Genomic DNA, 16,183 nt, shown 5'->3' on the forward strand with positions numbered 1-16,183 from the left:
TCTGCCTCTGCCACTCCCCCTTCTTGTCTCTCTCTCTCTCTCAAATAAAATCTTAAAAAAAAAAAAAAGGAAAAAGGAACTTACTATGCCTAGGCAGTGTCCTAACTCATAACAGTAATAATACCTTATATTTAAATAGATTTTTTTCAGTTTTAAAAGGAATAACCATGAAATATATCAGGCCAATGTTATTACAGTCTTGCACAATGAGCACTCTTAGGTAAGTAAAGATAAAATAGCTTTCTCTGAATTACAAAGCTAGTTTGTAGCAGAGATAGAACTAGAGTTCAAGTTTTCAGAGTGTTTTTCCCACTCTCACTGTGTAAACTTCATTCATTTTTCTTCTGAAAAAAATTTTTATTGGCATTTGGGATCAATCATTTCTACTTTGGTGTCATCATCATTAGCTGTGATTTCCTTTCTTCATTAAGGTCTGTTACTGTTACTATTTTTCTCCCCTCTTGAAGGTCAGGCCTTCTTGCTTTGGCTTGTTATTGTTTTATAGTTCATATGTGTAGTGCCTTTAGAACAAATGCATGTGAATCTGCTTCTGCTCCAGGGCAGCTAGACCTTCAGATACCTGTTTTTCTCATTCAGTTTTCTGCAATTTAGTTATCTTTTCCATCTTCCAAAGTAGAAAACTAAACAGCTTGCCTTCTGCTGGGAGAATCAGAATGTTTACATTTCTCTCATCCTATTTTGGATCTGTGTTATTCAGATTTTGTTACTGAAAAGAACAGATGAGCAGCATCCAGCCCACAATCACTAATCCCACAGAAATAAAATGGATGGTTCTGCCACATTTGTGAGACCATTTTCCCAGTAACCCTTCAGGTTATTTGGTGTGGAGAAATGAAAGATAATGATTTATTCATTTATTGATTACCTGCTATGTGCCTGGCACTCTTTCAATTCATCTGTATTATAAAATGAAGGATATTAGAAAGTCCCTATTTCCCATTACAAGAATAGTATAATACGGGTATGTTATCAAGATGCTTTATTTCATTTGGTTGGGACTAAAAGAGGAACATCCTTTTTCTTTTCTTTTTCTCTTATTTTTGAGTATAGTTGACACAGGTGTACAGGTTAGTGATTTGAACAAGTTTATCCATTATTCTTTGCTCCCCACAAGTATAGCTACCATGTGTCCCATTATATTGCTACTATAGAATCATTGTATTCCTTATGTTCTGCTTTTTATTTCCATGACTTACTCATTCCATAACTGGAGTCCTGTATCTCCCTCTCTTCCTTCACTCATTTTGCCCATTCCCTCCTCCCCCAGGAACATCTTTTTGTAATCCTTAGAGAGTAATTAAATTCTCTTGAATGCATTGTTATTCCACTTACAGATTCTTTCAAACTAGTCAAGTTGTTTAATTATCTACAAAGAACATAATCCTTTATAAAATACTTAGCAAATATAAATGAATGTGGTTGCAATTTAAAGAGTGAAGATAATAAGCATTTTCATTTCCTTAAATTCTATTAAGTAATAATTATAAAAGTACTGTTCTTAGAGATTTGTGTGCTGGTGAGTTTTTTTCTCTTAGGTTAGAGAACAAGTAGCAAAGCTTCTAAGAAAAGGTTAGCCTTTGACTCAGAGAAGAGCAAGGAACAACTTAGATGCCTTGAAAATGTAAGATTTGGATGGTAGACGTCCCACAGCTTTTAGGCTAGTGAAAGAAGGCTTGTGAAAGATCCAACTCTGAGTTACAGCGATTGAGTAAAAAGTAGGACCTGAAAGAGATAAATTGTCTTTGTACTGATGAAGGAAATGCCAAAAACAGGGTACATACTCCAGTGAGGGATATTGTATGTTTTTCACACAAAATACCCCTCTTTGTGAGATATCTTCTATAGATCTCTTGGTTCAACTAGATGATTTGCTGTATTAAATGAGATTCTCTAGGATATTAGAATTTAGATCCTTCCTACTAAATTTTTATTTGTTTTAAGGGTGGAGGGCAGAAACTGGTATACTCCTCATAGAGGACGACTCTGGATAGCAGCCACAGCCAAAAGACCCTCCCCTCAAGAAGTCTCAGAACTCCAGACTACATACAGGGTTCTTCGTGGGAAAGGTAACAGTCATATATTCGCCGTTCAGTATTATTTGATGGAGAGAAGTCATTGTCATTGATGTTCATCTTCTTTAATTTCCTTCTTCCTATGACTTCCTTTTTCCTGGGGGGTGATGAGAGGGACTTTCATCTATGTATATGTTTATTTGTTTAGTGGCAGATCATAGACAGCTATTCAAAGCATCAATTCATCAAAGAGTGCAAATAAAAATATCAGTTCCCAACACCAGAGATCAACCAACTAGTTTTAATTTTTTAATTTTTTTTAAAGTAGGCTCCACACCCATCATGGAGCCCAGTGTGGGGCTTGAATTCATGATCCTGAGATCAAGAGCTGAGCTGAGATCAAGAGTAGGACACCTAACTGACTTGAGCCAGTTTTCTTTTTTTTTTAAGATTTTATTTATTTATTCATGAGAGACACAGAGAGAGAGAGAGAGCCAGAGACATAGGCAGAGAGAGAACCAGGCTCCATGCAGGGAGCCCAGTGTGGGACTCGATCCTGGGACTCCAGGATCACGCCCTGGGCCAAAGTCAGGTGCCAAACCACTGAGCTACCCAGGTGTCCCGAGCCAGGTTTAATTTCATCTGAGGAGATTTTTTCTTTTCTTTTTTTCCCCTTAAATTGTGAGAACACAATGACTGCTATAAACCTAGGATCTTAACATTGGGAAGAACAATCACAATAAGAATTAAATTTTTAAGGAAGTAACCCAAATAGACATCTACTGTGGAATTTGGACAGGTCAGAGTTGGTTGACTTAAGCAGTGTATTTTGGGAATCTCCCCAACCACATCAAGTTTGGATTCAAAAACCACTTCTGACCCTTAGATTTCTTGTTTTTCTTCCTCTTATCTAACTTATATGGTTGTTTTGAAGGTAATATGAGAGGATAATTACAGAACTACCTTTAATAGTTTTTAGGAAACCAAAGTTTTTCGGAATCAAAAGTGCATGTTTCCTTAAAAGCACATTTTTCTTTTTTCTTTTTTTTTAAAGATTTTATTTATTTATTCATCAGAGACAGAGACAGAGACACAGGGAGAGGGAGGAGCAGGCTCCATGCAGGGAGCCCAACTTGGGACTTGGGACTTGATCCCGGGACTCCAGGACCATGCCCCGGGCCGAAGGCAGGCGCTAAACCGCTGAGCCACCCAGGGATCCCCGCATTTTCCTTTTGACTGATATGACTGGCTTGTTTTAAATTTGTGTTCTGTCATTTTTTTAACTCCCTATGTTCTGTCAGTCTTATATTTTTTAATACACTTTTTTGGTTTTTCTTTTCACACCTGTAGCTTGTTTCCACAACCATTATCATCACCAAATTCAAGGCTATTCTAGTTGAGTATAGATGGAATTGGTTTGTTTATTTTTATTTATTTATTTTTTTTTTATTTTTTTTTTTATTTTTTTTTTTGAATTGGTTTGTTTAGAGTGAAGTGGGATCCTTGAACTTTGATGGTGTAAAGGTAATTTTTTTTATATAGTTTAGGATGTGGATAGTGGACTAAGCCGGCCATTCCCTAAATTTTTTGCTAAAATACAAAAAGTTGTACTAAATAAAAACTTCATTGTTTTCTATGTCTACAAATAGATAATAGAGAAAGTTATTTGTTTAGAATTGGAAACAAATTTGTGAGTTTGAGTCACAAAAGCAATTTATATGATCCTTCTGTTATTTTTGATTCAGATGTGGAATTTCCCAATGACTATCCATCAGGTTGTCTTCTGGGCTGTGTGGACCTCATTGACTGCTTGTCCCAGAAGCAGTTTAAGGATCAGGTGAGTAAAGAATAATTCTCTTGGACACAGTTGGTTTGCCACCATAGTTGACTCATAGATCCTTCAACACAGAATATTGTGGAGATAGTAAGATGTTAGCAACTGAATTTAGACATGTGAAGATAATCTTCTCATAGAGAGGTACTGGAGAGAGAAAATATCAGGACAGAAACAGAAAAACTAGTGATGTTTTGGTTTCTGATACATGTACATACCTGTATGACAAGCTGTTGTGCCAGTCAGGCTAAATGAGTACAGAGTCCTCATCCTTTCATAAAACTTTGCTGCTTTTGGTAAAGAAACCCTCCATTATCCCTTAAATTATTTCAGTTAGATGATGGGGAGGATAGGATTTGTTATTATTTTGGAATAGTTGGTACAGGCCAGAGAATTCATGATAGGCAAGTATATTTGAATTCTTATTGCCTGGACCGAGCCTATATACCATACATATATATAGGTATGTATTTTTTATTTATTTTGATCACTGAAGATTAAACTGACATAACTAGAGTTCATTTTTGAACAGCAGAGGGAGCCAAAGGACTTTAGCTTAATTTAGAGTCTTATGTTTAGACCCAAACCATCAGAAATCCAAAATGAGAAAGTCTATCCTTGAAGCATGAAGAGTCTTACCTAACAGTATGGTTTTCTTGTTCTTTGGACAGTTGCTTTATTATTTTTTTGTTGTTATTTATTTGTTATTTATTTATTTGATAGAAAAAGAGGGGGAGCACAAGCAAGGTGAGGCACAGGCAGGAGGAGAAGCAGGCTCCCTGCTGAGCAAGGAGCCCAACTCAGGGCTCATGATCTGAGCCAAAGGCAGTTGCTTAACTGATTGAGCAACCCAGGCACCCCTGAACAGTCGCTTTAGGCAACAACTGTGCCTAGGAAAATGTTGTTCAGTTTCATTTTTCGTAGTAAATTGTTTTCCAGATTTATTTACCTATTATTTTTTTTTATTTACCTATTATTATTGTTCTAAAAACTGTTCCTATCTATCTTACCTCTCTACCCTTTCCTCATAGATTTTAACCAGTAGTCACTATCCCTCTAGTTTTCTTTCATTTTCTTGTGGATTGTCTCCTCAGCCCTTCTCTGATTACTTTATTTTTATTTATTTATTTTTTTAAAAGATTTTATTCATTTATTCATGAGAGACACAGAGAGAGAGAGAGAGGCAGAGACACAGGCAAAGGGAGAAGCAGGCTCCATGCAGGGAGCCAGACGTGGGACTTGATCCCCGGTCTCCAGGATCAGGCCCTGGACCGAAGGTGGCGCTAAACCGCTGAGCCACCTGGGCTGCCCATTCTCTGATTACTTTATAGATATGAGTACAGCACAAGCTTTTTGGCATAAATTTGATGCCTAGTCTTTTGTTCTTCTCTTATTACCTGATCCAAACTAGGTAAGACCATAGACACGTGGAGGCCCTTTGTTTTCCAAACTTGTGCCAATGCCTATATGGTCTTTTGCCCATTTTTCCAGGATCTCTTTTGCTTTCCTCCTTTCCCTTTTTATTTTCAGTCTAGAAGTAAAAATTATAAAAATTCCTTACATTGGTATTCGGGATGCCTGGGTGGCTCAGCGATTGAGCATCTGCCTTTGGCTCAGAGCGTGATCCTGGAGTCTCCAGATCAGGTCCCACATCAGGCTCCCTGCATGGAGCCTGCTTCTCCCTTTGCCTATGTCTCTGCCTCTCTCTGTGTGTGTCTCTCATGAATAAATAAATAAAATCTAAAAAACAAAAAACATTGATATTGGCTTTATAGTTTCTTTTTTAAGATTTTGTTTATTTGAGGTAGAGAGCATGAGCCGGGGCAAGGGGCAGAGGAAGAGGGAGAATCAGGGATTTGAGCAGGGAGCCTGAAGTGGGAGTTGATCACAAGACCCTGAGATCATGATCTGAACTGAAGGCAGAAGCTTAACCAGCTGAGCCACCCCTGTGCTCCAGGCTTCATAGTTTTAAAGATTCTTACAGTCATTAATAGCTTAGTATGACTTAGTATGTTATTAATATATTTTCTACATAGTATATTTGCATTCTAAAAGGGAACTCAGGAGCATCTGGCAAGGTGAGTGGTGGGCTTTGGCAAGGGGCCTTCCTTTATTTTCTTGTCAATCAAGCAAATAAGGTCATCTGATATAAGGTCAAATGATTTCAATCACTAGACAGCAAGTCTTTCTGCCACAGGTTTGTGTAGAGAAGGGTAGGAAATTGTAATCCTAGTTTATCTACACGGTATGGCAAAGTTTATGGGAATTAGAAATCTAATTAACGAAACAAATCTTTTTGGTTTCTCACAGATACCTTTCTTTCAGGTCAGCATGATACTCCTCCTCAAGCTTAGAGTCTGTCTTGTATCCTGAGGATGCTGAGGGCAGCACATAGAAATGTAGGAATCCTCCCATATGTTCCCAGCTGGAGGTCCTGGCAACTCTCCTTATGAATTTCCCTGATGTGTGACATTAGAATATCCCAAAACACTGGAAGCCAGCAGGCTTTATCAAGCAGGAATCCCTTACCCATTTTCCCTGTGGTCAGCTTTTCTGGGGCTTTTCCCCACTATTTCTTTTCTGTGTTCGGGGGTTGCTCAGGAATATATTCAGAATTGGTATTAGACCTATTTGGGGATTATTTATTGGGTAAGGATCTTTAAAAAGTTGTAGCTTTGTTATTTGGCTACTTTTTAGAAAATGTCTCAAGCATCCTTGGTAATCTGCCTGTCTCTGAGCTAGGGTCCTATGATGTAAGAAATGTGATTACCTAGTCTATTTTACAAACCTTATTCTCATTTCTGTAAGAATGAGTTGAAAGTTTAGGAATAATAGCTCTAGACTAGCATTTCCCAAACTATTCCATACATGTGTTCTCTGGAGACATAAAAATGGGGGAGGTGATTCTAAATGACACATACATTTGGAAAATGTATTTGTATCAAATTAATGTGTTTATTTACTGCAGACTTTCTCAGAGCCCTTAATATGCTAGTGTGCATTGACTCTCTGATACATCTAGTGGATATAACATGCAGTGTTCCAAAAACTTTTAGACCATAAAATCCCCTCTTTCTACCCCATGCACACTACCTAGTTACATACTGCTGAATTGGTATCTTGCGGTATATACAGCTTGGAAAATGCTAGTCTACGTATGTTTGGTATTCTTTTATTCTCATAGGTCATCTCACTGAGGGCGAATCATCCGGGAAATGGCTTCTTGACTTGTGTCTTTTTTTTTTTTTTTTTTTTTTGCATCTTCACACTCATTTCTCATCACCCAGCTGAATTACTTTTCTTTGAAAACCAGTGTAGTTGTAATAATTTTTATTTCAACTGAAACTAATCTCCTATGTGACTTGGATTACATTTTATTTCTCCATCTTGTTCCTAACTTTTTCCTTCCCCAAAGAAACTCAGTAAATTACTTCCTGACCTCACATTCTTGGCCTTTCTTTGATAAGTTAAAATATACTAAGCCCTCACTATTTTTGGCATCGTGTGATCATTTATTCTCTTAAAAAAATACAAAACAGAAAAACTTTTATTAGTGGTTGTTTAAAATCAAGTACACTATACTCTGATTTTTAAAAATATGTGCTAAAAATGCTTTGCCCTGAGCCAAGAACTCATCTTCCTTTTATCTTCTAAGAATAGTATGGCTGGCATGGCTAATTTAGGCCAGGAAAAAAATCCCACTATACCCTCAGCCCTCCTGAGTAATGGCAGGGATTCAACCTAGACAAGCTAAGAATGATACAGAAAAGACTGTGGGCTCAACTCAAGACAGAAAGGTAGATGAGAGCCATCTAGTTACAACTTCTCCTGTATTCCCCTGGAAGGAGCCCATGCCGTTTGCCAGCATTTTATCTGCCAGCAGCAGATGTAAGCTCTCAAAAACAGCAGGGAGGATGTTGACTGCAACAATGCATCAAGGCTGTGGTTTGTAACCTCAATAGTAAGGCAGTTAAAACTTTTTTTTTTAAAGACATTTTGATTGCCAAATCCATAACCATTAGCAGCTGTGGTTTGAACAGTTCTCTAGACCTAACAAGTTTTCAAACAAAAAGTTGAGTTGGTGGCTTTTGTTTCTACTTGTCTGTGTTGTGTTGTGCTATTTATATCTCTGCCTTCAATAGAGAATCTGATTTGTCTGAAATCTCCAAGGTCATTGATTGTTCTGTTTCTTCTGACTAAATCCATTCCTCTCCTGCCAGCTTACTGACCCTTCAGTCTATTTGATCTTATGGCTTTTCTAAGAGCCAAGACCCTATCTTTAAAGAGCTATGCTGAAGCAGTTCTGCTGGGTGCCTATATATAATTGACATCGGCAATAGAATTGAAGTCTTCAGTGGGAAAGAGAGTAGTATTACTTATTCCTTCTTCTATAAGGGTATCTAAGTGATATGGATCTTCAGGAAGATTTGTAAAACTCATGTGTAGAAATCATCATTTTCTGTCACTAAAGTGTTGTCTGTAGGCCTGAGAGGTGAGCAATTAGAGAATGAAGTAATAGTATTCAAATCAGGCATTAGCCTTGAAAAATGCAGAGTCCCAAAATTTTCTTTTCTCTCTTCTCTTCTCTTCTCTTCTCTTCTCTTCTCTTCTCTTCTCTTCTCTTCTCTTCTCTTCTCTTCTCTTCTCTTCTCTTCTCTTCTCTTCTCCTCTCCTCTCCTCCCCTCCCCTCCCCTCCCCTCCCCTCCCCTCCCCTCCCCTCTCCTCTCCTCTCCTCTCTTCTCCTCTTCTCTATACCCAACGTGGGGCTTGAACTCATGACCCTGAGATCAAGAGTCACATTTTCTGCCAACTAAGCCAGCCAGGCATCCCTGGAAATTTTCTTTTAAAAAATGTGAAAATGCCCTTTCTGTTGTACTGAGAAAACCTGCATATTTATAGATCTAAAATATGTATTCCTAAGGAATCATGAGGGCTTTGTCAAACCAACAAAGAAGGGGAACTGTGTCTACCACAACTAGCCTAACCCTAGGCAGTTCTTTAAAATCACAGCTCACTTGAGTGAAATAGGGAATGTATTTTCAGAATTTTTGTCTAGAATATTTACTAGAATTTCTAGGTCAGAACAGATGTCTTTTTTTTTTTTTTTTTTTTTTTTTAAGATTTGTTTGGGCAGCCCTGGTGACTCAGCGGTTTAGTGCTTCCTTCATCCCAGGGCCTGATCCTGGAGACCCAGGATCGAGTCCCGCATCGGGCTCCCTGCATGGAGCCTGCTTCTCCCTCTTCCTGTGTCTCTGCCTCTCACTCTCTCGGTGTCTCTCATGAATAAATAAATAAAATCTTAAAAAAAAAAAAAAAGAAATTAGTGAATCTGTAATTCACAGCATTGCTTACTTCCCCATTAGTTAAAAATCTCTATTTAAAAAAAAGATTTATTTATTTATTTATTTAGAGAGAGACAGGGAGAGACACAGGCAGAGGGAGAAGCAGGCTCCATGCGGGGAGCCCGACGTGGGACTTGATACCGGGCCTCCAGGATAACGCACTGGGCTGCAGGCGGCGCTAAACCGCTACGCCACCGGGGCTGCCCAGAACAGATGTCTTTAAGTTGTTTTATAACCAAAGTGTCAAGTGCTCACTTACTAAGTTGAGGACAACCAATGTATGTTTTTTAATAATCGAGAAAGCATTATACTTTCTACTGAACTTACCCCGAACAGAGGAGGGGAATATTAACACTTGTCTATGGATTTATGTAAGTTCTTTAATGTTTAGCTTTTCATCTGAAAATGAACATAAAATTCTTAATATTTTTTAAAAGATTTTTTAAAAAATTTATTTGTGAGAGACAGAGAGAGGCAGAGACATAGGCAGAGGGAGAAGTAGGCTCCCCAAGGGGAGATTTATTGATTTATTCATCAATAAATACTTGAGTGCCTACCATAAATCAGACATTGTTTTAGACACTAAAAGAAACGAGAAGGTGAATCAGCTATGGGTTCTGTCCTCAGAATATTTGAAAGACCACTAGATAGATAAAATATGAATGTAAACAAACAAATACAAGATAAAAAGCAAGATAACTGTCTTGAAAAGTAGAATGTCTCTGAGAAATTTAAAGGAGGGAAAGATTGCTTCCAGCTAGGAAGGACTTTATTAAGAATATGGCTTTTAACGGGTGCATGAGTGACTCAGTTGGTTGAGTATCTGCCTTCGTCTTTGGTCTTCACCTCAAGGTCCTGGGATCTAGCCCCGTGTCTGGCTTCCTGCTTGACGGAGAGTCTGCTTCTCTCTCTCTCCCTCTGCCCCTTCCACCCACCCCAACACCACCCTGCTTGTGTTCTCTCTCTTTCAAATAAATAAATAAATAAATAAATAAATAAATAAATAAATAAATAAATAAAACGTTAAAGAAAAAAAAAGAATATGACTTTTGAATTAGCCTTCAAGGGTCATAATAATAAAATCTATCACTTTATGATCAGCTGTTATGTGCCAGTCCTATCATGTATGTTCTAATCTTCACAGCACTCCTTTCAGGATGAGTGAATTCAAGACTCAAAGAGTTAAAGTAACTTGCGTGCTGTCAGTCAGTAACTGGTAGAATTGGGATTGCTTTTCAAGTCTTCCTATTTAATCGATAGAAATGCTTATTCTAAGGAAAGGGACAAGTGTGAGGTGTGATGTTATGGGCCTGTCCAGAGAATAATAGCAAGCCAGTTTGTTGAGAGATGAGTTATGAGTGAAGTAGAGGAAGAAAGCAAATAAGAATGGAAAAATATGTTATGGTCAGATGACAGATAGCTTTGAATAATAGGCTTCAGAAGTAAGACTTTTTTCTGTAGTCAATTGTGAAATGGAAGAGGGGTATTTAGAGTGTGATCATGGCCTTGGTTTAGGAAAATGGATCTGGCTGTAACGTGGAAGATGGATTACAGTGAAGAGCCAGAAGGTGGGGAGACTAATGAGATGGCAGTTGTCATTCCAGGGTCAAAATATTTTTAAAGGTCTGTTCTAGGATAATGCCTGTGAAATGAGACAAGAGGGGGACAGATGTAAGAAGTTTTATGTAGGTAGAATCAATCACTTAATGTGACACCTTCATTTCACCTGTAAGTAAACCCAGGCTTAGAGTGAAAGTGGTCTGCTTGATCTAGAAGGAATCTGCTATAAACTTGCTGTCTTCTTGCAATCTGTTCAAGGCTTCTTGATTTGTCATCTAGTCTACTGTATGCACCAGGTGGCAAATTACCTCTCTAATTTAAGATTTTATTGCTCAGGATATTATATAATCATACATTCAGCAAGTATTTACTGACCATCTGTCATGTGCCACGCGCTGTGCTAAAGACTAAGGATCCATAGTTTTAACAAGACATTCCATCTTTCTGGATTTTTTTTTTTTAAGATTTATTTATTCATGAGAGACATAGGCAGAGGGAGAAGTAGGCTCCCAGGGAGCCTGATGCAGGACCTGATCCTAGGACCCCCAGGATCACGACCTGAGCCAAAGGCTTAACTGCTGAGCCACCCAGGTGTCCCTCTTTTTGAATCTTTAAGTTTGGAAGAGACCAAGACAAGAAAACCCAGCCATACTAATTACCGTATGAAAAAGGAATGCACAAAAGAGAAGCCCTAACTCCTAACTCATCTTGACTGGAGGCAGGGTGGGGAGGGTTAAGGAAGCTTCTTTTTTTTTTTTTTTTTTAAATTTTATTTATTTATGATAGTCACAGAGAGAGAGAGAGAGAGAGAGAGGCAGAGACATAGGCAGAGGGAGAAGCAGGCTCCATGCACCGGGAGCCCGACGTGGGATTCGATCCCGAGTCTCCAGGATCGCGCCCTGGGCCAAAGGCAGGCGCTAAACCGCTGCGCCACCCAGGGATCCCAAGGAAGCTTCTTAAAAAAATGTGAGTCCTGAATATACCACCCCATATCATGTCTCCATACTCCTGTCCATTGGGATAGTTCCTGTTCATCCTTTAAAACAACTTAGATGTCACTCTCTCTGTAGGGTCTTCCCAGACCTCAGTTCATTTTCTCCCTGGCAGGACTATATTACTTCCTTCTCTGGGCTTTGTGTTCATATTTCTATTACTGCTCTGGCAGGTGAGTTGGACAGAAAGGAGCAGATGGTTGAAATGTTTAGGAGGTAACGTCTATATGATTTGATTGGATATGTAAAGTGAGAGAGAGAAGTCTAAGATAAATGGGTTTCTGGCTCTGGCAAATGGGTGAATGGTAGTATCATTAGTCCAGAAGAGAATTTTCTTTTAAGGTAAATAATTTTAAATGACCTGTGGTAAAGAAAACCTATATTGTAGCAGTAAAAGAAAGATGTTCTGTAGTATGTATCTCCATACAAAAATAGATTTTTTTATGACTTAAAAAGCCAAATTAATTCTAGGAGTACCTGACTTGCTTAGTTGGTAGAGCATGCAACTCTTAATCTTGGGGTTGTGATTTGAGCCCCACATTGAGTGTAGAGTTTACCTAAAAATAAAATCTTGGGGCAGCTTGGGTGGCTCAGCAGTTTAGCTCCGCCTTCAGCCCAGCGCCTGATCCCGGAGACCTGGGATCGAGTCCCACATCAGGCTCCCAGCATGGAGCCTGCTTCTCCCTCTGCCTGTGTCTCTGCCTCTCTCTGTCTCTGTCTCTCTCTCTCTCTCTGTGTGTGTCTCTCATGAATAAATAAAATCTTTAAAAAGTAAAATAAAATCTTAAGGGGTGACTGGATGGCTCAATTGGTTAAGTATCTGCCTTCAGCTCAGGTCATGATCCTGGGATCAAGCCCAGCATCTGCCTCCCTGCTCAGTGAGGAGCCTGCTTCTCCCTCTCCTGCTCCCCCTGCTGTGCACTCTCTCTCAAATAAATAAATAAAATCTTTAAAATAATAATAAGACCTTAAGAAAAAATTTAATTCCACACACAGTGTTATGGTTGTTACAATTTTTTATTTTTTGGATAGTTTAAGATAGTTTAATCTGTTTCGTTCTCAAAGACAATGTCATTTTATGAAGGGATATTGTTAATGGTAATAGCACCAGATTGCTTGACGATGACCTTATGTTAATTGATATCAAAGGATGCTCTGAACTCTGCCTCAGAATAATTGTTCTCAGTTGAGTCAACCAGCCGTTGGGAGATAAATTCTAAAATTGTCAGTTCCCTTAACCCAAGAGTTTTAGCATTCTTTTTTTTTTTTTAAGTTTGTTTGTTTGTTTATGAGATAGAGAGAGAGAGAGAAGCAGAGAGAGAAGCAGGCTCCATGCAGGGAGCCTGATGTGGGACTCGATCCCAGGACTTCAGGATTATACTGTGGGCCGAAGGCAGGCGCCAAACCGCTGAGCCACCCAGGGATCCCCGAGTTTTAGCATTCTGAGTTATTAGTCCCAACGTAGACTTCAATGGTTAAGGACCTTACAAGGTAGTATCTTTAAGAGCAATTTTCTTCTAGTTCTCACTAGTTTAAATTGGAGTAGAAGCCTGATAGATGAAATTTAAGACCAAAAGTAACTGTCATGTGTGGGTGATTCCCATTTAAGTCTTAAAGAGGACAGAAAAGCTATGAGGTTAATTTTATTTTATTTTTTTAATTTTAATTTATTTATGATAGTCACACACACAGAGAGAGAGAGAGAGAGAGAGAGAGGCAGAGACATAGGCAGAAGGAGAAGCAGGCTCCATGCACTGGGAGCCCGATGTGGGATTCGATCGATCCTGGGTCTCCAGGATCGCGCCCTAGGCCAAAGGCAAGCGCTAAACCGCTGCGCCACCCAGGGATCCATATGAGGTTAATTTTAGAGAAAGTATACTTGCTTCGGTTCTCTTGTGCATTGAGGTTCTAGCATAGGATTTCCAAGGGCACAGAAAGCCACAGTGGAAACTTACCTGTGAGTGGGATGGGACCAGGAAACTAATACTATGTGGCTTCAACTAGGTCCTTTTCCACAAATGACTCTAAGACCTTTAAGCTGGGGGATCCCTGGTGGCTCAGCGGTTTGGCGCCTCCTTTGGCCCAGGGCGCGATCCTGGAGTCCCGGGATCGAGTCCCACATCGGGCTCCTGGAATGGAGCTTGCTTCTCCCTCTGCCTGTGTCTCTGCCTCTCTTTCTCTCTCTGTGTCTATCATGAATAAATAAAATAAAATCTTAAAAAAAATAAAAGACCTTTAAGCTGCATATCATTCATCCCTTATTCTTTTCACCTGGAGAAAATATAAACTTTAGCATTGAGCTATAAATCCCCTGTCTTTGATACTGGGTACATGATTTTTTTTTTAAAGATTTTTATTTATTTATTCATGAAAGATACAGAGAGAGGCAGAGACACAGGCAGAGGGAGAAACAGGCTCCCAGCAAGGAGCCCGATACGGGACTCGATCCCAGAACCCCAGGATCACGCCCTGAGCCAAAGGCAAACGCCCAACCACTGAGCCACCCAGGCATCCCCTAGGTACATGATTTGAATTGGGTACTAGTATATGAGAGTTCAGCGATCCCACTTTGGGCTGGCTGGCATGATCTTTATCTAACTCATCACACATAATAGTAGTCATGTTGTCAAAGCATCACAATCAGTATATTAGTCTGATGTGAGAAAACTTTTATCCTTTAGCAGCATAGGACTTGAGGTACTAGTTATGTGTCTTGTGAAACCTTGAATTGCTTTGAGGGAAAATGTAAACCAGAACTATTAGAGAACACAGTTGTTTGCAGGATATGCTTCTTTGGATCTGTGTGCTTGTGTCCTTTTTATCAGACTCATTTCCTTCTCTTTTTCTGAGTACTGTCATCTCAATATTCTTGGAGTTGGTTTTCAGCTAACTAGATTTCAGAGCCTGATTTCATGTCCTATCTAGTTCCCCAAAGTTCAAACCAAGAAAACCTACAGCAAATATATGTTCTTTGTCAATGAGTTCCTTCTTAACTGTTTGCTTTAGCTGTTAGTCCTCTAGAGAGAGATCTAAGACTTATAGGTCATCTGGGGATTTGTTGTGAAGAGTGACATCGTTTAGGAGTTACTCATCCTTTCAGGACAAGGACTAAATAAATGGAGGCTTGCAGAGTTGGTGAAAAATGGGCACATGGCTCTGAATTAGTAGTGACTGCTAAAAAAAACCAGTAAACTCTTTCCCCTTATGGAAATTGTAAAAGAAATGTTTTCTAGATGTCTGGTGAACAATTTCCCTCTGGAGAAGAGAAGAAAATGGCTGTTTAGTAGTTAATTACCTGTTATGTTAGACAGCTATGAAACTTATGAGCCATGAAACCCAACTGCCCCTCCTCCCCCCAGCAGGCTGGAAACCAGGTGACAGGAGTCATGTTTTCATAGGCAAGAACAGCAGCAACTTCCTGAGGAATCTGTTACTGAATTTGAATTGTTGCTTTGAGTTGCTTGGTTTTATCATCTACATTCCCTAACCTGTTTGTTGTGCTATCTTAGTGATGCTTCCTCTAGCATCCTCTCTAAATTGGTTATGATATTCAGTTTATTTACATTGTTTACAAATTTGAACCTCCTTTCTCTTAATTTACTTTTCTTTTTTTGCTTTTTTTAAATTTTTTGCTCTTAAAAAAAAAAAAGATTTTACTTATTCATTCATGAAACATACATAGAGAGAGAGGCAGAGACACAGGCAGAGGGAGAAGCAGGCTCCATACTAGGAGCCCAATGTGGGACTCGATCCCGGGACTCCAGGATCATGCCCTGGGCTGAAGGCAGATGCTCAATTGCTGAGCCACCCAAGCATCCCCCCCCTTTTTTTTTTTAATGTAAGCTCTGCCCCCATTGTGGAGCTTGAATTCACAACTCCGACATCAAGAGTTACATACTCTACCAACTGAGCTAGCCAGGTGCCCCTAATTTAGTTTTCTCTCCATCAGCTACATTTTAGTCTTTTGACTTTCAGACCAAAAATCTCTTTCTTGTAAGTCACTGACTTGTTGGTGTTTAATGTGGTCCACGTTGCCCAGGACTCAGTTGCAGAGATTGTACTTTTCTGGAGATACTGAGGCTCTGCCAAACTGACTTTGTGTTAGTGCATTCTACTCCTCCCAATGCATAGGCCTTACTTTTCTTTATTCTTTGCAGGCTTCTTTGTTCTTCAGCTCTGTGTCTTGTAAGTTTCTGAAGTTCAGTAATAAAACTTGGAAAAAGGGATATTCACATAAAACTTGGATTTAGATCAAGTTGGGAAAGTTGATTTTAATGTTTATCATCATTGTGAGGCATGAATGGGTCCATCCCAGGAACCTCTTGTTCTATGATTTCATTTATCCATCATTTTCCCCATTACTTGACATTTGCTTATTCTGTTAATAATATGTCAGTGTAGTTAATATTAAACATAGGGCCT

The 16,183-nt window shown here is 39.1% G+C and overlaps 1 protein-coding gene across 10 annotated transcripts in view; it reads left to right on the forward strand.

Annotated features, from left to right (window-relative positions):
* The window catches only part of TRIP4 (thyroid hormone receptor interactor 4), a 57,338-nt gene that overhangs the window by 27,492 nt on the left and 13,663 nt on the right, over positions 1–16,183 (forward strand). For 8 of the 10 annotated variants that reach the window (XR_003146045.3, XM_049104174.1, XM_049104171.1 and 5 more), the window contains 2 exons: positions 1,963–2,087; positions 3,779–3,870. Coding sequence is in view for 8 of the 10 variants with exons in the window: in XM_049104174.1 (XP_048960131.1) it covers positions 1,963–2,087; positions 3,779–3,870 (217 nt within the window). In the remaining 2 variants the exon portion in view is untranslated. Of the gene's footprint in view, positions 1–1,962; positions 2,088–3,778; positions 3,871–6,192; positions 6,256–11,555; positions 11,736–16,183 lie in introns of those variants that run through there. The other 2 variants (XR_007407284.1, XM_049104173.1) reach the window with 2 other exon arrangements.

Source organism: Canis lupus, chromosome 30 (genome assembly GCF_003254725.2).
Source record: "Canis lupus dingo isolate Sandy chromosome 30, ASM325472v2, whole genome shotgun sequence".
In the NCBI taxonomy this organism is placed as follows: Eukaryota; Metazoa; Chordata; class Mammalia; order Carnivora; family Canidae; genus Canis; species Canis lupus.